The 24569-nt window shown below is 55.5% G+C and overlaps 1 protein-coding gene across 3 annotated transcripts; it reads left to right on the forward strand.

The window, feature by feature from the left end:
• Positions 1-470: 470 nt before the first annotated feature.
• On the forward strand, positions 471-20111 carry Atp8b3 (ATPase phospholipid transporting 8B3). 3 transcript variants are annotated; one of them, XM_087909373.1, is made up of 28 exons: positions 471-574; positions 2670-2725; positions 3122-3213; positions 4117-4230; positions 5011-5109; positions 5370-5431; positions 6233-6305; positions 6464-6534; positions 6866-6948; positions 9168-9326; positions 9689-9777; positions 10137-10327; positions 10414-10622; positions 10842-10873; positions 10968-11124; positions 11375-11563; positions 11644-11756; positions 12399-12563; positions 12648-12759; positions 13412-13487; positions 13574-13673; positions 13808-14174; positions 14279-14502; positions 15298-15381; positions 15899-16138; positions 17480-17618; positions 17764-17891; positions 19242-20111. In XM_087909373.1, the coding sequence occupies exons 2-28, from the start codon at positions 2680-2682 to the stop codon at positions 19833-19835; spliced, it is 4008 nt and encodes a 1335-aa protein (XP_087765499.1). In that variant the 5' UTR covers positions 471-574; positions 2670-2679; the 3' UTR covers positions 19836-20111. The 3 variants fall into 3 exon arrangements, with proteins under 3 accessions (XP_087765499.1, XP_087765500.1, XP_087765501.1); XM_087909374.1 differs by lacking the exons at positions 471-574; positions 2670-2725 and adding an exon at positions 3902-4031; XM_087909375.1 differs by lacking the exons at positions 471-574; positions 2670-2725; positions 3122-3213; ... (4 more) ...; positions 6464-6534; positions 6866-6948 and adding an exon at positions 8059-8177.
• The last annotated feature ends 4458 nt before the right edge of the window (positions 20112-24569 follow it).

Genomic DNA, 24569 nt, shown 5'->3' on the forward strand with positions numbered 1-24569 from the left:
CTGATACCTCAGGGATGCCCTGCCCTGGTAGCTTCCCATCCATTTGCAGCCTGCCTCCTGGGCCAAGGTCACCCTTTCACAATTTTCCTAGGTCTGGCCTCGCCCTCAGAGGCTGCAAGCAGACCCCTGCCTGACCTTTTAGCAAAGCTCTGCCCATACTTCCGTGCCCAAACCTTCTCTCTCCATGAGGCATAGCTCCACCCATGAAACATGACAACACCCACGAGGCGTGGCTTTGTCCACAATCCATAGATGCCCACGAAACCTGGCCTCCACCAATGATGGCCCAGTCCACAATGACCTGGTCCCACCCACAGCACTGTCTGGCCCTTAGACCCATGCCACTCAACGAAGTCCCTCATTCTCCAGGCCCCGTTCAGCTGTCTGCGCCCCCTTTCCCCTCCCTTAAGGCCTTAGTAGGCCCCGCCCCTTCCCAATGCCCCGCCCCCCAGCCCGTGCCGCCCGTTTCACACCCGTTGGCACCAGGCTAACAGCTCCCACAACATCGGCGGCCCTGGACGCCGCTGGCGGCCCACCCTAGGCAGCCCAGCCCCACCAAGTCCGGCCCTCACAGGTGAGCACCGATACTCACGAGCTGTGCATCCCAGGACATCTGTATGACCTCTCAGGGCTCTGCAGGTCACAGGGCTGGGGTGTCAGAATTGGGTGCAGGAGATGACACCCCCTAGAGGTTCATAAAATCAGACACCGAGTTGGGGGTTACTGACCCGACAATCTGGTGACCACTAGATGGAGTTTACTGGGACTGCGCATTGTGGCCACTGGGGGGAACACTGCCAATGGCGTATCTGGTGAGTGGGCGGTGCTCCTGCACTAGACGCACTTTGGAGAGGGCGTCTCTTGACTCGAACAGGTCAGGAATCCCTTAGGGTTGCCTAAGACCATCGGAAAACACAGATATTAACTTTACAATCAAATAATAACAGTAAAATTACAGTTATGAAATAGTAACAGAATAATGGAGCTGGGCCTGGTGAGGGCGCATGCCTTTAATCCCGGCACTCAGAGGCAGAGACTGGCGGATTTCTGAGAGCCAGGACAGCCAGAGCTACACAGTGAAACCCTGTCTCGAAAAAAACAAAAATACTATTATTATTATTACTAGTAAAATTACAATAATAATAAAATAATAATTTTATGGTTTGGGGTCACCACAACACGTGGAACCTACTCGCAGCATCAGGAAGGTTGAGAACCGCTGGACTATGGGTCCCCTGGAATCACAGCTGCCTGGCAGGCCTCCTAACCCCATCCCTCCCACTTCCTTCCCTAGCCTCAGTTTTCCTCTGATGATCAGGGAAAGGCAGGGCTCAGTCTCCCAGGACAGACCTGGTGCTGAGCCAGGAGGATGCTCTGGGGACACACGTGACTCAGACGCCCACAGTCCCTGTCCCTTGGAGAGAAGTGGGGTGCAGCAGACTCAGACTGTGAAAGCTCTAGAAGAGGTGACTAGAGGCGGGATGGGGGACACCCCAGCTACTCAGGAAGCCCCGAGGAGGCGCAGGATCCAGACGGGCTGGTCTGGGAAGTACAGAATGAGAGCAGAAGGGTGAGGAACCTATCAGGGAGGGGAGGATGTTGTGGGGGGGGCACAGCACATCTGGGCAAGCTAGGAGATTGCTGGAGTGCGGGAGTATGGGTATGTGGAGGTATGGGGGGTATAGGGGTACACCCCCAGGGGTGGGGGGGCACCTGCTGGTTGCCTAGGTACAATTTGTATAGACCTAAGTGGGAACAAGCACCCCTAGCTACAACACCAGGCTCAAGTTCCCAGGCCAGCCAGGTGTGGTAGCACACCTCTGTTGCCCGAGCTATTCCAGGAGAATCACGAGTTCAAGGCCAGCCTGGTCAGCTTGTGAGAGCCTGCCTCAAAAAATAAACCATCATGTCGGGCAGTGGTGGCTCACGCCTTTAATCCCAGCACTTGCGAGGCAGAGGCAGGTGGATCTCTGTGACAGTCTGGTCTATAGAGTGAGTTACAGGCCAGCTAGGACTGCACAGAGAAACTCTGTCTCGAAAAATATAAATAAATAAATCACCAGAAAGGTGATCAGGCTGACATCTGCCATTACACTTAGCAGCCAGACCACAGAGACCCACCTGCCTCCATGTCCCAAGTGCTGGAATTAAAGGCATGTGCCACTACACCAGGGCAGATCTACGTATGCTCACATACACAGGCTGTGAGATGAGGTCACACGCACACGCCTTGGCCCCATTAGGTCAGTCCATGAACCTGAGTTGAGCATGTGTGGGGAGCAGGTGGAACAGGAGGGGCATGGGGGAGACTAGAGGGGCAGCCAGGCTTCCTTGCTGTGGCTGGAGGCCACGGCATCTCAGCAATGCTGTCCCTCATCCTGGGTGCTGGGGATAGATGGGGGACGTAAGGCTGACTGTTCAGATGAACAGATAAATGTCTCCACTAAGCGACGCCCAAGACAGGGTCTTGCTATGCAACTCAGGTTGAGCTGGAACGTGAAGCAATTCTTCTGCTTCAGCCTCCCAGGCAGGAGATTATGGGTCTAGCAGTGAGGCACTCTTTTAGACAGGAGACCTCAAGGTCCTTGAAGACAATGACAGACACTGCCCGGAAGATGTGTGGAGACAGGGTGATTGTGACGCAGGGCTCTTTCCTCCCAATCCCACAGCCCCACCAGCATGGATGATGTTTACCTTGGGGAAGACCTAGAGGACAAAGACACAGGTGCGGCCCTATGTTCCCAGTAAGGCAGTGTGGAGAGGGAGGCGCTGGGTGACGGGTATACCCTCAGCCCGTTCCACATACCAGAGTGGGCCGCCAGGGCTGGAGCTCTGTGGTCAGGTCATTATGGAGTTCCTGGGACCCTACTCCCTGATGGCTTGTGGGTAAGCCATCTGTCACTGCATCCACAGCCCGCCTCTAGGCACAGAGACCATTAGGCTCCCAGTGGCTCCCCTGTCCAGCCTGGTGTTTACCAAGTTCCAGGCCTGAGATGGGCATCGCTGTACCTGGGGCCCCTGGGGACCTATTAGCCTTCAGGCTCCAGGGTGATGCGCTGGCAGTTGTCCCTGGTGGAGTCCCAGCAGCACCAGCTGCCCCACCCTCTCCCCCTCCCCGCAGCGTTCACCTGGGAGGTGAAGGCCAACGACCATGCCTACCACGAGCAGTTCAGAAGGAAAGGCTTCCTGTGCTGGAGACAGAAGAAGTACAGGGTGAGTCGTCCCTGACAGCTGCACCCAGGGCCCCCGCCTAGCACCTGACCCTGTGGTGAACCAGGGTCCACCCTGGGAGTCTCAGAGTTGTGTTTTTGAAAGGAGATCTCACTAGGTACCCTGACTTGCACTTTAACTCCAGATCCTTCTGCCTCAACTTCTCCAGTGCTAGGGAGATTTAATGTAGGATTAGAACTGCAACCAAAGGCCTCTGAATACTGGGGGAGTTCCATCCCTTGAGCCATGCCCAAGCACCTCACTGGGGATTCTAGGTGAGGCTCCACCCTGACCACGCCCCCAGCCCCCTCACTGGGGAACTCTAGGCGGGGCTCCACAAAGAGCACACTTTTACCCTTTATACAAATATAGGGTGACCTTCAGTTCCCTCTGTCAGCCAGGCGGGATCCTTCTGCGCAGCCTCCTGAGTGCTGGGATGACATGCCTGTGCTATCAGGCATTGCTGCCACCCTTATTTTAACCATGATGACAGTGATGTCATTCTAAGTCCCTAATTCCACTTCCTTCCGGGTGAGCTAATCCAACAGCTGCCAGTTCAGGACTCCCACCAGGCCTACCCACAGCCCCTCGCTGTGTCTCACTCAGCTCCATGACTTTCTTCTAAGTAGAACCTCAGATAATGCCAGGCCTTGCACTCAGCTGGCACTCCATCAAGACCTTGCCCTCGCAGGTGCTCAGTAGATGCTGGCTGGAAGCCTTGTGGTTTTCTAACCCTCAAGGCCTGTAGGCATTCGGTACTGGCATGGTGTATGCTTTGTTAATGTTGCCAAGGCCTCATGGGAGTCTGCAGGGTGGGACAGGTGAGGAGCCAGGTGCCGTGGGCAGGGCCGGCAAGGGCTTCTGTACCGGGGTAGCACTACATGCCGACGATGACTCTCGTTCCAGAGCAACGCCATCCACACAGCCAAGTACAACTTCTTCTCCTTCCTGCCTCTGAACCTGTTTGAGCAGTTTCATCGTATGTCCAATCTCTACTTCTTTCTCATCATCATCCTACAGGTGGGCGGGGCGAGTGGGGCGGGGCACGGGCGGGGCGAGGTGGTGGGCGGAGTGGAGGTGAGGTGAGGTGGGACCTCAAGGTCACAGGAGCCACCTTAGGAGGGGGCTTCTCTCTGAAGACTCTGTGATGGGCGGCCTTAAAGTCGCTCCGCCTCCAGTCCCGGGCAGGCAGGAGGGGTATCATATATGCTGAAAACCAAAGGTGGGTGCGTGAGAGAGGTTTCCTATTCAGCAAACACTGTCCTGGGGCCTTGTATTCAGCAAGCACTCAGTAAATGCTGGTTGCAGAATCAGGAAGGCACTTAGCACTGTGGGGCTTCACAGGCTTCCCGCGGCCCCACCCACCTGCCTGGGCTCTGAGAATGGCGTGGGCGCCCTCCACTGGGACAGGTCCTGGCACCTGGTTGATGCCTGGCCTAGGGGTGCGCCCTGGGTGGAGGTGCCTCCCCTCCCAGCTGTGAATAGTGTCTCAGGTACACCCCCACTAGTCCGGCACCTCGTTTCTGCTCTGCTTTAACCTGTCAAATTACAAAACATGTATGGAGTACCTGTTGTGTGGGGGGAGTCAGCCAGGCCCTGTCTGCCATGGCCTCTGTTTGCCAGAGACGTGGGGAGAGTTGCAGTCTAGGAAGGGCCACGGCTGCTTCCCGGAGGTGACAGAGGACAGGGCTCAGATCTGAAGGGTCCTGAAGATCTGGAGAGGAGAAGACAGAAAGGGAAGGTTAGGGTGGTCTGGGGAGTGGGAGGGGAGAGGTAAGTGTGACTTCCTGGCACCTCCAGGGCATGCCTGAGATCTCCACACTGCCCTGGTTCACGCTGTTTGCACCTCTAGTCTGTCTGCTTGTGATCCGAGCCACCCGTGACCTGGTGGATGACATCGTGAGTGAGGCTAGGGTGGCATTGGCCAGGGTATGGGAGGTTGGGACTGTCCCCAGAACACACACAGGGTGTAGAGTGAGCCCAGGGGGCCTCGGGGCAGGGTGTGCCGGGCCTCCAGGCTCACCCGGGAGCACTCGTAGGCAGGTACCCTCTGCCTCTACCTCTCTCTTGGGGATCCGCTCTGGGGTGGAGTGGGGACAGGGGACAGGGAACAGGGCTGCCTCACAGGGCTGCCTCTCAGATCCTCATTTGTTGTCCAGGGTCGACACAGGAGTGATAATATCATCAACAATAGGCCCTGCCAGATCCTGAGAGGGAAGAGGTGAGGGCCAGGGACATCTGAGGACAAGGAGACTATCCCTGGGGGGGGGGGGGGCGCTGAGTGGCTAGCACCTTCCCACACTGTCCTAGTTTGGTTTCTGTGGCTGTGATAAACGCCACAACTAAAAGCGACTTGGGAGGAAAGGGTTCACTTCAGCTCACAGCTCCGGCCATCATGAGGGAAGGCGGGCAGAGCATCAAGGCAGGAGCTGAGGCAGAGGCCCTGGAGGACACTGCTTATGGACCTGTTCCCGGGGCTTGTTGGGCCTGCTGCCCTGCACAGCCCAGAGCCACAGTGGGCGGGCCGGGGCAGGGGCGGGGGCGGGGTGGGACCCTCCTCTCTCTCCCCTCCCCCTCCCACATCAATCATCCGTCAAGATAAAGACATGCCCGTTGGCCAATACGATGGGTGCTTTTTCCTAGCTGAGAGTCCCTCCTCCCAGGTGACAAAATAACCCAAGGAGGACTAAGTCCATCCCAGCTGAGGGGAGGTGGCTCTCGGACGGGGACCTGACAGTTTGCTCTGTAGATTAAGGAGTTCAGACACAGCGGTGCCCCTGGAAGGAAGGCTAGGAAGGACATGAATGGGGCTGAGAGCATTGCATGGAGACACGGCCCCATCTGAGGGCAGAAGCAGGTTGGGGAAGGTTTTCTGGGGGCAGTGGCTGCCGACCTGGGCCTTGCAGGGTGACTCAGTAGGATCAAGGGCTCCAGAGGTGGCAGCTGCAGCTCCAGGAGAGGAGCTGGGCACGTGGGGGGTTATGCCACGCCCACGCCGTGACTCCACGTCCCCTCCTTGCAGTTTCCTGTGGAAGAAATGGAAGAATCTGTGTGTGGGGGATGTGGTGTGTCTCAGGAAAGACAGCATCGTCCCGGTGAGCCCCCCCCACCACGAGCGCCCCTAGGGGAGGGTCCGCTGTGGGGGATGTGGTGTGTCTCAGCAAAGACGGCATCGTCCCAGTGAGCGCCCCCCCCACGAGCGCCCCTAGGGGAAGGTCCGCCAACAGTGTCGCCACCTTTGTGCCCCCCGCAGGCTGACATGCTCCTGCTGGCCAGCACAGAGCCCAGCAGCCTGTGCTATGTGGAAACCGCAGACATTGATGGGTAAGAGGTCATGGCTTCCCTGGGGGCTTGGGCCACAGAGCAACCCTTCTTCTCCTGTGGCTGAAAGAGACAGCCAGGTAGTTCAGCTAAGCCTTCAGGGTACCAGTGTGTCTGTACCCAGGTCAGAGAGCCACGGCCCAGTACTGACTCAAGGGCAGGTGTGCTGTGTGGCCTCAGACAAGGCTCTCTCCTTCTCTGGGCCTCATCTTTCTGTGGATACAGCAGGCACTCAGCAAAAGTGGTCAAGGGCCTGGCGGAAGTACAACTTCTCAACACAGGGTGTCATCCACGGTCACATTTTCATGACTCTACACCTCGCTCTTGTCCCCAGGGAGACCAACTTGAAGTTCAGACAGGCTTTGATGGTCACACACCGTGAACTTACTAGCCCGAAGAAGATGGCTTCCTTCCAGGGTGAGGGGATGGAGGCAGCCTGTGCGCCTCTCTCCGCCTCCTTTGCTGGGTCAATATGGATGGTGGGTGGGGCCCTGCCCAGCTCAGTGTCAGTCCTGAGCCTTGCCAGCCTGTGTGCCCGTGCTGCTGGAGGTGCTTTACCGTCCTATTGGAAAGGCCAAGTAAGAAGTTTGACCTTTTGCTGTCTTAGGGCTAAGTGGTATAGACTCAGCCATTCTCTCAAACCACAGCACCCCGGGCTGGCTTTCTCTAACTTTCCTTAGAACTTAGCAATAATTCTAGCTCTCAAGAGGCGAAGGCAGGAGGAGCCCAGGACTGAGGGCTGCAGAGGTGACTCGGGTTAAGAGCACTGGCTGCTCTAGCAGAGGACCTGGGTTTGGTTCTCACTGGCTCACCACAGCCAGTAACTCCGGCCCCAAGGGACCCAGTGCCTCTGGGCCTCCACAGGCTCCTGCACACATGTGCACACACCTGTGCATAGATGTGCACACACCTGTGCATAGATGTGCACACACCTGTGCATAGATGTGCACACACCTGTGCATAGATGTGCACACACCTGTGCATAGATGTGCAATTAAAAATTTATGGTCGCGGGGAGGTCGGCTGGAGAGATGGCTTAGCAATTAAGAGCACTGGCTGCTCTTCTGGAGGACCCAGGTTCAATTCCCAGCAACCACATGGTAGCTTACATCCATCTGTAACTACAGTTCTAGGGGATCTGACACCTTCACACCAGTGCATATAAAGTAAAGTTAAATATATATAAAAAAAATTAAGGTTGGGCACGCCTTAAATCCCAGCACTGGGGAAGTAGAGGCAGGTGGTACTCTGTGAGTTCAAGGTCAACCTGGTCTACAGAGTGAGTTCAGTATAGCCAGGGCTGTTACACAGAGAAACCCTATGTCAAAAAATAAAAGCAAAACAAAACAAAAAGATATGTTCTATAAATTGACTAAGGAAATAAAAAAACAATTACAGTAAGGGTCTGGGAAAGGATTCAGTGTGGTCTTTGGCCTCAGGGCACAAAGGTCACCAGCTCTGGGTGGAGAACAGGTCTTGCCTTCCTCCCCTGAAGGAACCGTCCGCTGTGTTTGACATTCCAGGCCTTCCTGGTGCTTGTCTAGGAGCACAAAGACCTCTGCTCCTACAACCCTCCAGCAGGCAGTGACCCCAGGCCCTGCAGGCCTAGCACCTGGCACACAGTTCACGCTCATTTAGTGTGTCAGGTGAGAAGGACAAAGTTCCATAGGAGACCTGTGTGGGTGGCAGAGGCGCTCCATTGCTTGCCCCCTGTCTTTGGGTCTCTTTCTCTGAAGGACAGAGCTGCCCCCTGCTGGAATGTTTGGTGATCAACAAGTCAGGACCCTAAGAAATTGTCCATGCCAAACATCTCAGGTGTCTGGGTTCCAGGGGAAATGCCAAACACCAAGTTCCTGCCTGTTCTCTCTCCCTGTCCCTCCTTGGGAAACACATGACTACTAGGTACTGCGCTCTCTCTCTCTCTCTCTCTCTCTCTCTCTCTCTCTCTCTCTCTCTCAGTTTTTCGAGACAGGGTTTCTCTGTGTAGGGCTGGCTGTCCTGGAACTCTCTGTGTAGAGCAGGCTGGACTTGAACTCAGAGACCCGCCTGCCTCTGCCTTCCGAATGCTGGGATTAAAGACGTGCGCCATCACCTTTCTAGGACATTTCTCTATGGGCTTCACAGAGTTTCAATGCTGACCTATCTTGCTCCTCAAGGAGGTTTATCTATGCACTGTTACACACACAGAACTGAGTTAATTACTACCAGAATAAGTTTTCACCAAATTGTGCCATACTTAAATATGCCTAAAATAAACGGTTCTGTGGGTGAGACTAGAGAAGTCTGAAGCAGCTCTGGCTACGGTGTTGCACTGAGCAGAGCTGCCTTCCTGCTTCCTGTGGATCACCTTTCTGCAGGCCTGGGAAGGTCACAGACACTGATGCCATCGAAGGCATGGGCATCGCAGCATTGTCCATCCAATCTCAGCCACAGGGCGGGGCTAGAGAGGGAGGGAGGGCAGGCAACTAGGCTGCAAAAGTCCTGAGGCCATGATGGGTCAGTTCTGGTGCATTTCCAGGAAGCTGGGAGATGGTGCTGGGGTGCCAGGAGGGTGGCCTGGGTTGGATGGTGACAGCGATATGGCAGGACCAGCACAGTGCTGAGGCCATGTGGCTGCCGTTCACCGGGTCCCACAGGTACAGTAACTTGTGAGGAACCCAACAGCCGGATGCATCATTTCGTGGGGAGCCTTGAGTGGAACAACATGAGGTACTCGCTGGATATCGGGAATCTCCTCCTGCGTGGCTGCAAAATCCGCAACACAGACACCTGCTACGGCCTGGTCATCTATGCTGGTACAGCACATTGGGCTTCTGAATTGGGGAACTAAGGGAGAATTGTGAAGCTGGTGAGGGACCTCAAAGCCTACATGATGTGGGCCCTGGGTACTGTCAGATGGGCTAGTGGTCAGCACTCTGATTGGATGGATGGGTGGGTGGGTGGGTGGATGGATGGATGGGTGGATGGATGGATGGATGGGTGGATGGGTGAATGGGTGGATGGATGTGTGGATGGATGGATGGATGGGTGGATGGGTGAGTGAGTGGGTGGATGTGGATGGGTGGGTGGGTGGGTGGATGCATGGATAAGTGGATGTATACATGCATGGATGTTTGAATGTTATGAGGTAGATAACAGATGGAAATAAATCTTGCAGGTTTAGACACGAAGATCATGAAGAACTGTGGGAAGATTCATACGAAGAGAACCAAGCTGGACCTGCTGATGAACAAGCTGGTGATCTTGGTAAGGCGTCTGGGAGAGCCTGTGTGGACTCCCGATGAGCGAGGCGATGGCTTCTGGGGCCCTGTGGCCTCCTCATCCTCCCTCCTTTTCCTCCTGTTTTTTTTTTTTCCTAAAACCTCTGGGCTAATTTTGAACTTTCATCCTCCAGCCTGCACCCAGCTACCCCGGGCTCCTTTTGTGTTATGTTTTATGGTAGCCTGATGCAGGACTCAGAGGCCAGCTTGGATTAAAGACAAAGAGCCCCAAAGGCGGACTAGGACTCCGAGAGCCCTCTTGCTGTCTTGTCCTCCCTTAGCCCGGGCAGCCCCTGGACAAATCCGTGTGTGCAGCTTCTCCCCCTCTCTCCGTCCTCCCCACAGATCTTCATGTTCATCGTGGTTGTGTCCCTGCTGTTAACACTGGGCTTCGCCTTCATGGTGAAGGAATTCAAAGGCAAACACTACTACGTGTTGGCGCTGCACGCGCGCACAGAGGCTGCGGAGTCGTTCTTCCTCTTCTGGGGCTTCCTCATCCTGCTGAGCGTCATGGTGCCCATGGCCATGTTCATCATGTAAGCTTAAGGGCAGGCCAGGGGTCCCGCCCCACAGGTGTGGGACTGGAGCCAAACCGACTTAACATGGACTTGGCCGTTTGCAGTGCCGAGTTCATCTACCTAGGCAACAGCTTTTTCATCAACTGGGACCTCAATATGTACTATGAGCCCCTGGACATGCCGGCCAAGGCCCGCAGCACCAGTCTCAACGACCAGCTGGGGCAGGTGCAGTACATCTTCTCCGACAAGACAGGGACGCTGACACAGAACATCATGACCTTCAAGAAGTGCTGTATCAATGGCTGCATCTACGGTGACGCCCCCAGCCCACGCCCCCCCCCCAGCTTCCTAGTGAGGTGGCCCTGGGGATATGCTAATGAGCACCTGAGCTCAGAACCAGACCAATGGCCACGTGGTCCCAAGCTTGATGATATCAGGTGTCCCCTGGAAGTCTGAAGTTGGAGCAGGAACCAGGGGATCCTAAGTGTGGCCTCCTGGGGAAGCCAAGTCCTGAAGCAGATTTCTTCCCCAGATTCGGATGATGAGCATGGGATTCTCCGGAAGGTGAGCCCTGTGAAGTCTGCCCGCTGACACTGGGGTAGGCCTAGGTGAGGTGGGTGAGATCACCTAACCCTGCCTGCACCCTGCCATCTCCCAGCGCAACCCATATGCCTGGAACCCGTTCGCCGATGGCAAACTCCAGTTCTACAATAAGGAGCTGGAACACATGGTGCAAGGCCAGCAGGACACAGTAGTGCAGGAGTTCTGGCGTCTGCTCGCCATCTGCCACACCGTGATGGTCCAGGAGAAAGACAGTGAGTGGCCAGGCACCCTTCGCCTCTGCCTGCTGTCCCCATCCCCTTCTCACCCCACCCCTCCCCTTCTCACCCCATCCCTCCCCTTCTCACCCCACCCCTCCCCTTCTCACCCCACCCCTCCACTTCTCATCCCACCCCTCCCCTTCTCATCCCACCCCTCCCCTTCTCACCCCACCCCTGCCCTTCTCACCCCCCCTTCTCACCCCACCCCTCCCCTTCTCACCCCCACTCACCCTTTCTCCGTCAGACCAGCTGCTGTATCAGGCAGCCTCCCCTGATGAGGAGGCACTGGTCACTGCTGCTCGGAACTTTGGCTACGTGTTTCGGTCTCGGACCCAGGACACCATCACCCTGGTGGAGCTGGGGGAGGAACGGGTCTACCAGGTTCTGGCCATGATGGATTTCAACAGCGTTCGAAAACGGATGTCAGTGCTTGGTGAGCCCCAGGCCTCTCCCCGCTACTCCTGTGCCCTGCACAGTGTCAAGTAGATGTCAGAACCTTACCACCCCCCACAGTCCGAAACCCAGAGGGCTGCATCTGCCTCTACACCAAGGGTGCTGACACAGTCATCCTGGAGCGTCTTCACAAGAAGGGAGCCGTGGAGACCACCACAGAGGAAGCCTTGGCTGTGAGTCTCCTGCTGGGGAAGGCCATGTGCACGGCCGTAGACAGAGGCCGTCACATACATTTGAGCAGGTTGAAGACCCAGAGTCCAGGGGTTCCATCAGATAGATGAACTTTTCATGGACGGGTGGGTAAACTGAGGTCCATTGAAGAACACCAGCCTGTCTGAGGTGATCCAGTGTGACAGTCAAGCCTAAGCTCCCACCCTAACCAGATCCCCATCAGCCATCACGGGACAGGGACGGAGGGCCATGGGAAGTGGCCAGCGCTGTTCCCTGGAGCCCTGGCCTTCAGTAGTGACATGTTCCAGACAGGCTCGGGGGGCCTGAGAGGGAGGACCCTCCCCATGATGATGTTAGGAGGAGTCTTGGGACAGGGACCCTGAGAGGGGGTAGGACCTTAAAATTCAGCTGGGATGTAGACATACACACCTGCCACCCCAGTTTTGGATAGCTGAGGCAGGAGGGTGAGGAACTCAGGCTAGCCTGGGCTATCAAATCTTAAGAAAGAATTGGCTGAGCCATACATATATACAGAGGGTGTTAGAGAGGGTGCCGCCTGTGCAAAGGTCCAGAGGCACCAAGGCACTGGTGACTTGGGATGAGAAGGGCCCTGAGGACTAGTGGTCGGGCACCTGTACCCACAGGCCTTCGCTGAGCAGACCCTGCGCACCCTGTGCCTGGCCTACAAGGAGGTGGCAGAGGAGACCTATAAACAGTGGGAACCTGAGCACCAGGAGGCCACCCTCCTGCTGCAGAACCGGGCGCAGGCCCTGCACCAGGTGTATAACAAGATGGAGCAGAACCTGCAGGTGGGTGACAGGGAGGGTGGGGACCAGCCACTGGGCTCCTGCCATCTGGGTCTTGGTGCCTGAACCCACGCTCGCCTTCCCCAGCTGCTGGGAGCCACGGCCATTGAAGACAAACTGCAAGACGGTGTCCCTGAGACCATCAAGTGCCTCAAAAAGGGGAACATTAAAATGTGGGTGCTGACCGGGGACAAGCCAGGTGGGTCCCTGGCTCTGTTGCCACAGAATGCATGCTGCACCTGGGGTGCTGCACCGGCTGCTGGGCTCTCCACGATGTCCCCAGGAGTGGGACACGTGCCTCGCACAAGCCCTGCGCTCCTGGAGAGTTTCATCCTGATCATCACGCGGCCGGGTGGGAACCCCTTCACACCCTTGGAGGCACACCTGCCCTGAGGTGACCTATTGGCCTCCAGGTCAGCGCTAAGGTGCTCTCTAGGACCCATGTATAGACACGTCCGCTCTGACAATTTTTGAGATTTTTAATTTTGTTTTTTTTTTCAGTTTGTTTTCTTTTTGACTTTTCGCTTCTGACTTTCAAATAAATTTGACATTTTCGTGTTTGCTTAAAATGTGGTGGGCCTCAGGATCCCGGCTTCACCCAACCTCCCTGGTACCCCGTGCATCCGCCTCCCTTTCAGCCCAAGCAGCCCTAGTCCCACGGCTACTTCTGATTGGCCAGTTCTGTTATGACATGCGGCCGCTTCGAGCCAATCACTGCGGCCAGCCAGGAGGTGGGGAAGGGGGCGGTGAGGCCGCAAGGGACGAGGACCTCGGTGGTGGGCGGGGCCTGCGGGGCGGGGCTCCTGGACCCGGCCCTGAGCCAGAGTGCGTGCACCTGGATGGGTTTACAGAGACTGCGGTGAACATTGGCTTCGCGTGCAAGCTGCTGTCGGAGAACATGCTCATTTTGGAAGATAAGGACATCAAGTAAGCAGGTCGCGCTCTCTGCACTCTCACACCGTCCCATGGCTAGGACGATGGCGCCACTTTTCCATCCATCCTTGTCCCCACAGACGTTTACTGGAGAACTATTGGAACGAAAGCGAACAGCAGAGGGCGTTCAAGATGATGACTCACCACAACATAGCCTTGGTTATCAACGGAGAGTTCCTGGTGAGTGGTGGGGGCCAGGAGCAGTGGGACTGGGGAAACCTGGCGGGGGCGGGGGGGGCATACTAAGAACAGGGATGCAGGCCTAGTGACCCAAGCCCCTTCGCCCCCTTTCTATCTCCTACACCCGACTCTAGGATCAGCTGCTCCTGTCCTTGCGCAAGGAGCCCCGAGCTCTGGTCCAGAATGCAGTGGTGGATGAGGCCCCTCAGGAGCTGGGTATGTCCAGGATGGACTTCCTCCAGGCGCGGAGGATCTCCCTGATGTGGCGAAACATTGGGGCCACCCTGACACAGTCCCCGTCAGCCGCCTCCAAGATCCGCGAAAGCCCTGAGGTTCGGCGGGAGAGGGCCTTTGTAGACCTGGCCTCCAAGTGTCAAGCTGTCATCTGCTGCAGGGTGACGCCCAAGCAGAAGGCCCTGGTGGTGGCATTGGTGAAGAAATACCAGCAAGTGGTGACGCTGGCCATCGGAGATGGAGCCAACGACGTGAACATGATCAAGAGTGGGTGGCGGACCTGTAGCTGGGGGTGGGGTGAGAGTGGGGGAGTCTGGAGCCTGGGGATTAGGTCCCCGGATGGCTGACATGGGCTGCCATGGCCCCTGCAGCTGCAGACATCGGAGTGGGGCTGGCAGGTCAGGAGGGCATGCAGGCGGTTCAGAACAGCGACTACGTGCTGGCCCAATTCTGCTACCTGCAGCGACTGCTCCTTGTACACGGGCGCTGGTCCTACATGCGGGTCTGCAAGTTCCTGCGTTACTTTTTCTACAAGACGGTGGCTAGCATGATGGCTCAGATATGGTTCTCCATGTTCAACGGCTTTACAGCACAGGTGTGTGGCAGTGTGAGGGCTGAGGCAGGAGGATTGCCACTAGTCCCAGACCACCTGGGCAGATCAGGTGTGGTGGTGCACACCTATCATGACAGTTTGGGGGATTATAAGGCACGAAGGTTACCATGGGTTCAAAACAGCTAAATTAAGCATGGCGGTGGTGGCACAGCCTTTAATCCCAGCACTCGGGGGCAGAGGCAGGCGGATCTCTGTGAGTTCTAGGCCAGCCTGGTCCACAGAGTGAGTTCCAAGACAGTCAGGACTATACAGAGAAACCCTGTCTCAAAAAAAACCAAAAAATAAAATATAACTAGGCTGTTAGTTAGACCTTGGTTCAGAACTACAGAATGAGTGGCTGGACTGTGTCTGTGCAGAGAGCCTGGGGGAGGTGCCGAGTCTGTCCACGTGGTGCTGGACACGGGACCAGGGGCTTCGTGAGTGCAAGGTGAGCGCCGACCTGCTGTAGACCAGGCTGGCCTCCAACTGCATGTCCTCCTGTGTCAGCGTCCCAGGGTTGGGGTGCCTGGACTCTGGGCTCCTGGTGTTTGTTTTTAGCTCAGTTAGCTCCAAGAGAAGAACTGGTCTGGCTGTTGCTGGGCCTCTCCTAGCTCCTTAGCCTCTAGTTCCCCTCATCAGAATCAAACCTGATGCAATTCTAGAACAATCTAGAAGTTCATTCTCTCTCCACCTGCTTGCAGAACCTCCAAAGCTTTACACACTGCAGAGTATCAGACTTGGATGTCTGTCTTTGCTGGCCGCCTGTCCCAGGTAGTGAAGCTGTCACCTCCCTTGCAGCCCCTGTATGAAGGCTGGTTCCTGGCCCTCTTTAATCTGCTGTACTCCACACTCCCGGTCCTGTACATCGGTCTGTTTGAGCAGGTGAGTGCACGCAGGGTCTCTGCATGTTCTGTCTTTGCCAGCAGGCCACCTGCTGTTTCCAGAGCTCTGTCTCATGGGGATTAATTTGGGTGAGGAACAGTGGGACTGAGAGCAAGAGTTTCAATTCCATCTCACATTTAAAATTGAAATATTTAGTTGTTGGTGGGAGGAAAATTGGGCCATTTTGCGTGAATATGTGTTTCCACATGCTGAGTGAACTTTTACAGACACTCTTAGAATCCCCACCCGCGGACGCCCCCCTCCCCCGCGGACTCCTCCCTCCCCCACGGGCTCCCCCACCCGCGGGCTCCCCCCTCCCCCGCGGACTCTCCCCTCCCCCGCGGGCTCCCCCCTCCCCCGCGGGCTCCCCCCACCCGCGGGCTCCCCCCTCCCCCGCGGACTCCCCCTACCCGCGGGCTCCCCCCTCCCCCGCGGGCTCCCCCCACCCGCGGGCTCCCCCCCATCCGCGGACTCCATCACCTTCTGATCCCACTAAGAGCCTCTGCCTCCTGTCCAGGATGTGACTGCGGAGAAGAGTCTAAAGATGCCTGAGCTGTACGTGGCCGGCCAGAAAGACGACTTATTCAACTACAGCATCTTTCTGCAAGCCATCGTCCACGGCATGCTTACATCGCTCATCAACTTCTTCTTGCCAGTGCTCGTCAGCAGTGACATTTCCAAGTTTGGCAGTTCTAGTGACTACCAGTCCTTTGGGGTCGTGGTGGCGATATCGGGGCTGCTGTCTATCACCCTGGAGGTGGGTGGAGCTCTGTGAGCTCAAGGCCAGCCTGGTCTACCGAGGGAGCTCCAGGACAGCGAGGGAAACCCAGAGAACCTTGTCTCAGAAAACAAACAAACAGTTGTGTTTCATTTTAGCTGTGTGTGTGTGTGTGTGTGTGTGTGTGTGTGTGTGTGCGCGCGCGCGCGTGTGCTTGCGCCAGCTTGTACACATATGCGTGTGTGCACAGTGGCCCATCAAGGCCAGAAGAGGGCATCAGATCTGCTGGAACTGGAGCTACAGGTGCTTGTGGAGGTGGGTGCTGGCAACTGAGCCCAGGTTCTCTCCAAGAGCACTAAGGACTCTCAACTGCTGAGCTGTCTCTCCAGGCTGCCCTCTCAAATATATATATTGGGTTTTTATTTCTTTTCTTCCTCTCTTTTCTTCCTTCCTTCCTTCCTTCCTTCCTTTCTTTCTTTCTTTCTTTCTTCCTTTATTGAGATGAAGTCTCATATAGCTCTGACTGATCTAGAATTCAGTAGATAGACCAGGCTATTCTTGACCTCAGAGAGATCCACCTGCCTTCAGACATCTGGGATTAGATATATACACCATCGTGCCCAACTCAAAAAAGCTTTTAGAGGACATGTAGACATGGCTGCATGTGTGCCTGTGCATATGTGTGCTCTGATTGAGGCATGGTCTTGTTCATTGCTGCTGTTGTGTGAGAAGACATCTCCTGGGGACATACAAGACATCTATCTACTCACCCCAGATAGGGAGCCCATAACAGACCCGAGTAGAGAGTCCACCAAAGTCCAGCATGGTGAACCAGTGCGAACCCACCCCAGCCTGGGTGGCAGCTCCCCAGACAGGCTGACTCTGGCTCTAAGCCTTTCCAGGCAGCTCAGCTGGTGTCTGTGTCTTCCAGACTGGCTGCTGGTCTCACTCTGGGAGGGAGGGACCTAGTGAATCTGGTCAGCTTCAGGGACTTCCTGAAGTTTTTTGTGTTGTCTGCCTTCCTGCTCATGGAGTTTCCTGCAGGATGGAACGCTTCTGTCTGGAAGGAAGCTATTACAGAACAGCTGCAGACATGGTCAGGCTGCCTGGCCACGGCCTCCCATCTAGCCGTGGGCTGGCCAGGATGGCAGGTGTGTGCACTCACACCCAGCCAGCAGCCCTATGTGGGTCCTCAGGCTGACGCAGCCAGTGCCTTACTTGCCAATGTCTCCATGTCTCTTTGGGACTCCTCAGCCTCCAGTCTGCGCACCAAGGATGGCCCGTCCGCGGGGCACCCCTGCCCCAGTCCCCAGCCCCCCATTACTGACCCAGGGGCTCTGCATCCTGCCTCCTTTACTGATGTCCTGGCTTCCCATCCAGGTCATCCTTGTCATTAAGTACTGGACGCTCCTGTGTGTGGGCAGCATCGTGCTCAGCCTTGGCGCCTATGTCGTCATGACAAGCCTCACTCAGAGTCTGTGGCTGTTCAAGATCTCACCAGAGACCTTCCCATTCCTGTGTGAGCTTCCTTTGTGTGTCTGGGGAGGCGTGGCCAGGAGGGTTACAGGGACCCCCTGGTGTCATCTGGAGGGAGAAAGCCAAGCCGAGGGGTGGGAGGGAGGCCTGAGCTCGCCCCCACCTGTCTGCTTCTACTTTGTCTCCAGTTGCTGACTACAACGTGCTGAGCCACCCCGTCAGCCTGCTGGTGATTATCCTCAACGTGACCCTGAACACACTGCCGGTCCTGGCTCTTCGCGTCGTCCACAGAGCTGTTTCCAAGCTGCGTCCTAAGGCAAGGCAGGGCAGAGCCCCGGGAGGGAGGAAGACAGCTTCGGGGTAGTTTAGGTCAGATGGGAAGTAGGCTCCAGTATCCATCCGTGGGCTGACATGTGGCCCGGTCATGTGCTCCAAAGAGAACGACCCCAGGACGCGGGATGAGGGACCTCAGAGACACTGTGGTCAGCGAGAGAGGCAGACAGAAAGGACACACAGTGTGGGACTCTATGCAGGGGGACGGGTGGGCAGCGCGGATCGCTGGGTGACGAGGGTGTCCAGGGGTGGGCAGCGGATCGCTGGGTGACGAGGGTGTCCAGGGGTGGGCAGTGGATCACTGGGTGATGAGGGCTGCAGAGGAGGCAGCCAGCCTCTCATAGGAACGAGGCTTCATTGGGGATGATGGAAGGTTCTGGAAGTAGCAGTTGACAACTTTCTGAATGTGTGTAGAGCCAGAGAACTCCCTTAAATGAGGCTAAGGTGGCAATTGGGGGGAAAAAAACTTTAAGATTTATTTATTTATTTTTATTTGTAGTGTGTGTGGATATTTTGTCTGTGTGCGTTTATGCGTACCATGTGTGGGCCCATCGCCCACGGAGGCCAGAGGCATCAGCTCACCTAGACTTAGAGATAGCTGTGAGCTGCCGTGTGAATGCTGGGAACCACATGAATCTGTGTTCTCTGGAGGGGCAGCCAGTGCCCTTCTGCTTCCACTGAGCCATCGTTCCAGCCCCAACCTGCTAAATCTGAAGGGAACTGTTTTGGTTTTTTTTTTTTTTGTCTTTTTTTCTTTTCTTTCTTTTTCTTTTTTCTTTCTTTTTGTTTTTCAAGACAGAATTTCTCTGTAGCCCTGATTGTCCTGGAACTAGCTCTTGTAGACTAGGCTGGCCTCGAACTCACAGAGATCCGCCTGCCTCTGCCTCCCGAGTGCTGGGATTAAAGCCGTGCGCCACCACCGCCCGTCTAAGATTTTGTTATCCGATATAAAATCCTGAGTCCGGTCCCAGGGAAAGACTGCTGATCCGCCCAGTGGGGGCGGGCCACAGAAGGGTTCTCTCTAAATTTACATTTCTGTATGTAGTGTGTGTGTCGGGTGGGAGCGTGAGTGGTTCATGACCTGGGATATTTGTGAAGGTCAGAGGACACGTTTTGGGAAGTCAGTTTCTCCTTCCACTGTGTGGGTTACCAAGATTAAACCTGGTTCTTAGGTTTTTGTTCGCAAGTGACTTTGCCCACTGAGCCCTCTTGTAGGCTCTCAGTGAAGGACTAGTTGCTGGACTGACCAGATGTCAGTCGACTGGACCAGTGTTGAGAAGCTCTGCGTGGCCCTAACCCCCCACACTCGCTGTCCCCTGCCATTGCTCTACAGGAGGAGGAGGTCCCAAGTGAGGAAGAGGAAGTGGCTGTGGAGCCGGCCGTGAGGCATCTTCGCCGCGGCATCCCTGCCCGCCGGTCCAGCTATGCCTTCTCCCACCGTGAGGGCTACGCAGACCTGATCACCCAGGGCACCATCCTGCGCAAGTCCATGGGGGAATCCATCTGCGTGTCCCCGAACCCGTCTGAAGAAGACCTACCCCCACACCACCCCTCACAGCACAGGGGGTCAATATTTAATCCGCGAAAGATCTCCATCCTGGCTAAGATGAAATGGTCGCATCATGCAAAAGCTTCCCAGGAGGAGGTCCACCCCGATACAGGCTCCCAGGCAGAGAAACAGGCCACTCTGTACCTGAACCCCTCTGACACGCAGAAGCCACCTACCACCTCAAGTGCCACGTCGGTGTCCTCCTCTGATGACCAGGCCTTCCACAGTGTGCCTTCAGAGTATACCCTGGATAGCCAACCGGAGCGCTTGGATGTCAGGTCCTCCTCTTGGAAGGGACTTCCCTGGAAGGACCCAGCCTCTCCTAAGCCGAGCCAACTGGAAGTCCCCAAGCAGCAACATAGCCACAACTCCAGTTGACCAGAAGTCCGTCGCTGGGAGATCCCCAGCCATCCAGTACAGTGGGACCGTCACCTGGGAGTGAGCAGAAGGCCAAGGCACAGCCCCGGCAGCATGGCGGGCGCCAGGGACCTTTCAAGTCAGAGCTCCACCCTGCTCAACAACTACCCCCGTCCCAGCCCAGCCTGTAGCCTGTCTCTGTAGGCAGAGACAGTCAACACACAGCATCCAAAGACAAGGGGGGGCCGCATCCTTGCCTTTCTAATAAAACAGGGTCCCTCTGACCCCAGAGCTGCATTGGGCTCCCTCCTTCTCCAACTCCTCTTTTGGTAAAAGCCAGGGAACATTCCTTTCCAAACTTAAAAAAGAAATATCTGCCTGACAGTGGTGGTGCACGCCTTTAATTCCAGCACTCAGGAGTTCGAGGCCAGCCCGGTCTACAGAGCTAGTTACAGGACAGGCCCCATAGCTACAGAGAAACCCTGGCTAGGGAAAACAAACAAACCAACCCCAACACCCCCAAAATCATCAAAATACTGACCCCTACAGGTCAAGTAGTTAAATTTCAGGGAACTTTTTGTTGACTTTTATCCTCCTTCTAAATTCATAGGGTTTCACTGCTTTTGAGAAAGGGAAGCACTTGGGCTCCACCCGCACACACCCCCGACCTCCTCCCTTGGTTGAAGCAGGTCCTGATGGGGTGTGCTCACTGCCTTGCTACCTTCTGGCTGGCGGAGCCCCCTTCTTCCCCGATCTGTACCAGTCCACAGTTGGCCAGCACGCCTACGTAGCTGAATAACCAGGAAATACTTTATTGAAAGGAAAAACCAAAAGAACAAAAGCAGCAGAGCGTGGTTCAGGGCAGACAGCTTCTCTTGCCTGGCACCTAAGGGCAGGGTGGGGACCCGTTGCCCTTCTGTCTTTCTCTAGGGGTTGGAGCCTTTGACTGATTCCTTCTCTGAGAACACCTCTTTGGCCTGAGATAGCTCTCAACGCCACCCCTCAGGGAGCCTTACAGGCCCCCCCAGGATAAGCCCTATCTATACCTGGCGGCAAAACTTTGGTTGAACCATTTTGGGGTAACGAGGAGAAACATCTAGGGCCATGCTCCCTGGGGGCCGTCCTGCAGGTGGGGCCCCACTTCTTTCTCCACTGATGGGGGTGTACGGAGCCCTGTTCTCCAGGGTCCCCACGTGACTTCAGAAAGGGACTACCCATGCCTGGGGAAGCTGAGAGCGTCTCAGGACAGGTGCCTGGGCTTTGGGAAGGCTTTCTGCACCTGGGGAAGTTGGGGTACAGCCAAGCTTCTTGACTACATTCATGAATTTCTCAGTTGTGGGAACTTTGTGCTCAAGTGAACCCCACCAGGGTGGGACAAGGAGTCCACAGCCACCCACATGCTCCCCAGAAGAAAGGGAGGAGCCTCTGCCAGACTGGACATACAGCTGGCAGGATGGGAGGAGGGGAAACGATGGCCGAGGTGCTCAGGTCTGGCTTGCTTCAGGAGCCCTCTCTAAGTCAGGCCCATGCTGGCATGGTGGGGTGGGCCCGTAAGCAGAGGGTCCCAGGATAGGGCCAATGATAATGCGACACCCCCTCCATGTTACGTCATCAGAATATATGAAACATGAATCAAATTCCATCACCTTCTTTGGTTTTCATTTTTCTTATTTTTTTTCTTAAATTACATTTGAACACGGAACACATAGAATCATAAATACTCTTAGAAGACTCGACTCCATAAAATAAGGAAACAGAAGAAGCCAGGGAGAGGTACAGCCGTGGAGCATGCCTTTCTCTCTTTCCTAAGAGACTCTTGGACATAGGAAATCTGTGAAGGCCACCGGTCCCCCCTCGTCTTCGCAGGGACCACCGGCTTCGCTGCCCTGACATTCAATGCGTCTCCCACGGAACTGATCAGAGATAAACATGCCATTATTTGCAAAATTATAATTTAACGGTATAAAGCTTCGAGTCACATATTCCCAAAACTAGCTAAGTTTTTTTTTGTTTGTTTTTGTTTTGTTTTTAGCACATAAACTATACATTAAATATTTTGAGGTATTTCAGAGAGAATTGTCAAAGGCTAGAAGGAATTGTGCTGGACTGTGGGTTCCCTCTGTAGGAAAGATCTTTGGTAGGTAAGGACCGGAAGGTGTGTGGGGAAAAGTGGGAGGATGGAGGCCCATCCAGGCCTGGAGAGGGTCCTGATGTGCGTGCGTGCATGCGTGCGTGTGTGCGTGTGTGGAGCACATCTGTGCCCGTGTTCCTGTGTGTGCGTGTGCGTGGAGCACAGCTGTGTCAGTGCTCCTGTGTGTGCGTGTGCGCGCGCGCGCATGTGTGATGGTATTTGGAAGGTTCCACTGGTGGCTCGGGTGGAGCCCCATCTAGAATCCCCCAGTGTGGGTTGGGGGCATTGCCAGGAGAGCTTAGGTGAGGGGCTAGAGTGTGGTCAAGGGTGAACACTTGCCTAGAATGTACTAGCTCCTAGGTTCCAACTCCATCACCACCAGAAACAAAAGAAAAAGAAAGGAAAGCAAAAAAGAAAAAGACAAAAGGAAAAACAAAACTCAGTCTGATCCATGCGCACGCTGTGGTCCTAGTCTGCAGGAGGCTGCGGGAGGGAGCGCTCAGCCTGGACAGTAGCCTTGGCTGCGGAGCAAGACCTTGCCTCAAACCTACAGACGTATGTACGCATAATATGGGTCTTTTCTAACTCGCCATTGAGGCAGGGTCTTACCATGTGAACTCAGATCCTCCTGCCTCGCCTCCTGAACGCGGGCATTAAAGTTGTGCCACCACATCAGGCTCCATCCGTTCCCCTGCTGGGCGGGGCAGCTTTGGAGCCTGAATCAGAAGTGTGGGAGCGAGGGAAGGGGAGGACTCAGTGCTAGTGCAGGTGGGAGGGGCGCCTGAGTCCTCACAGATGGGAACTAGCGGGCGTGTTTTAAAAGATTTACTTTATTTTTTAGCTGGGCCGTGGTAGTGCACACCTTTAATCCCAGCACTCAAGAGGTAGAGGCAGGCGGATCTCTGAGTTAAAAGCCAGCCTGGTCTACAGAGTGAGTTCCAGGACAGCCAGGGCTACACAGGGAAACCCTGTCTCAAACAAACAAACAAAAAAATATATTTTATTTTTAATCATGTATGGGTGTGAGAGAGAGCAGGTGCCTGCGAGGTCCAGAAGAGGGCGCTGAGTCCTTTGGAACTAGTGTTCCGGAAGATTGTGAGTGTGTGTGTGTGTGTGTGTGTGTGTGTGTACATGGGCCTGCCAGCCTGGGTGTGTTTGGTGTGTGCATGTCTCAGTGTGTCTGTGTGTGTGTGGGGAGACCTGTCTCTTGCTGAGTGGGAACAGGGGGGCTCTTTTCACTCTGAGCATTCTGCCTCACACCAGAAGGTTCTAGAAGCATCCATCCAAGTTGCTTCCATGGGAGAGCGGTCAGTCATTAAGGATTAAGGACAGAGGACTCTCTACACACATCTTTGGTTCAATAAAAAGGCACTCACCGACCTCGCTGTCCTCTCTCTCTCTCTCTCTCTCTCTCTCTCTCTCTCTCTCTCTCTCTCTCTCTCTCGGGTGGGGACAGCCATGGGGTGAGGATGGGGACACCCTGGCTTCCAGCACAAACCCTTGGGGGTGGGGGAATCTTTGGTATCAGACGTGATATTTGAATCACAGCATGGACTCAGTGAGGTAGCCTTTACAGGACGGGAGGTTCCTTTTCTTCTTCTCACTAGAAAGGTCTCTTGCATTCTCTAGGGAAACTGATGGTGCGCCCTTCCTGGGAGCAGCCATGGGATAGGGTTCAGAAGAGAGTAGTTCCCAGGATCTTGAGCCCCCAGACGGGGAGGGGGAGAGGCAGCCTCCTGGATCTGGCTCCCAGGCGAGGGGAGGACTGAGCAGCGGGGTGGGGGTGCCCCCTTGCTTCTGACCCTTCCCCATTGTACATTTTTTGGCAAACAACGGAGCGAGCAGTTTTCCACTTCCTCCTCTGAGAGAGGCTTCACCAAGGCGAGGCATACCCCCGAATGTCTTCTGGTGTGTGGGGTGCCCACGTGTGCACCCCCAAGCAACCAGAAACCAGGTGATGAGTTCCAGAGATTTCCAGAGATTTGCATCCAAGGGTCCCCGGAACTGGAGACTCTGGTGTGCCCCCAAGATCTGGGGTGTCGTTTTTTGCTTTCTGGTGACCTCGTTCCCTGTGTAGCTTTCTTCACGTAGCAAGGTGCTCATAGTGAACTCAACCAGGGGCGCTGAGGCGAGGCGGCCATGGCGGCCCTCATCTCCACATCAGCCACTGTCTCCTTGGAGACAGGGGGCTCCCGTAGCTCCCCTCCCCGGCTTAAGGCAGGGGATTGTTGGCACAGGATTCGCAGGCCGCTGAGGTGGGGGTGGCGGCCAGGGTCTCCGCGGTGAGGGACTTTCCTGCCCGGAGAGAGGGCTTGGTTTGGAGCAAGGTTTGGGGATGGGTGTTGTAAGGATCCGGCTTATTGTCGGTTTTTGGCCACTTGGGACGAGTCTCAGTTCCTGGGAAGGGGCAAGGGGACAGAGACCTGGGCTGGAGGAGAAAGGTGGGGGGTGGCAGGCAGCTGTCTGCTTTCCCCTTTTTGAGGAGGTCTGGGATCTGGGAAGGAAAGGTTCTCTATTTAATTTTTTTTTAAATACCCGGGTTTTGTTTGTAAGGTGTGCTTGATTCTTGACCCACTCTTCCCTCGAGGTCCCCTTAGTGTCCAAAACTGAAGGGGGCTGGGGTG

Source organism: Myodes glareolus, chromosome 8 (assembly GCF_982192425.1).
Source record: "Myodes glareolus chromosome 8, mMyoGla1.1, whole genome shotgun sequence".
NCBI classification, from domain to species: Eukaryota; Metazoa; Chordata; class Mammalia; order Rodentia; family Cricetidae; genus Myodes; species Myodes glareolus.

What these genes read in the sequence shown, in the direction of transcription:
- Atp8b3 (XM_087909373.1), top strand. Translation starts at nt 2,680, where the DNA reads ATGGATGATGTTTACCTTGGGGAAGACCTAGAGGACAAAGACACAG. An exon ending in GTGACCTGGTGGATGACATC is followed by an intron (nt 5,110 to 5,369) that starts GTGAGTGAGGCT and finishes TTTGTTGTCCAG; the next exon opens with GGTCGACACAGGAGTGATAA. An exon ending in TTATCAACGGAGAGTTCCTG is followed by an intron (nt 13,674 to 13,807) that starts GTGAGTGGTGGG and finishes ACCCGACTCTAG; the next exon opens with GATCAGCTGCTCCTGTCCTT.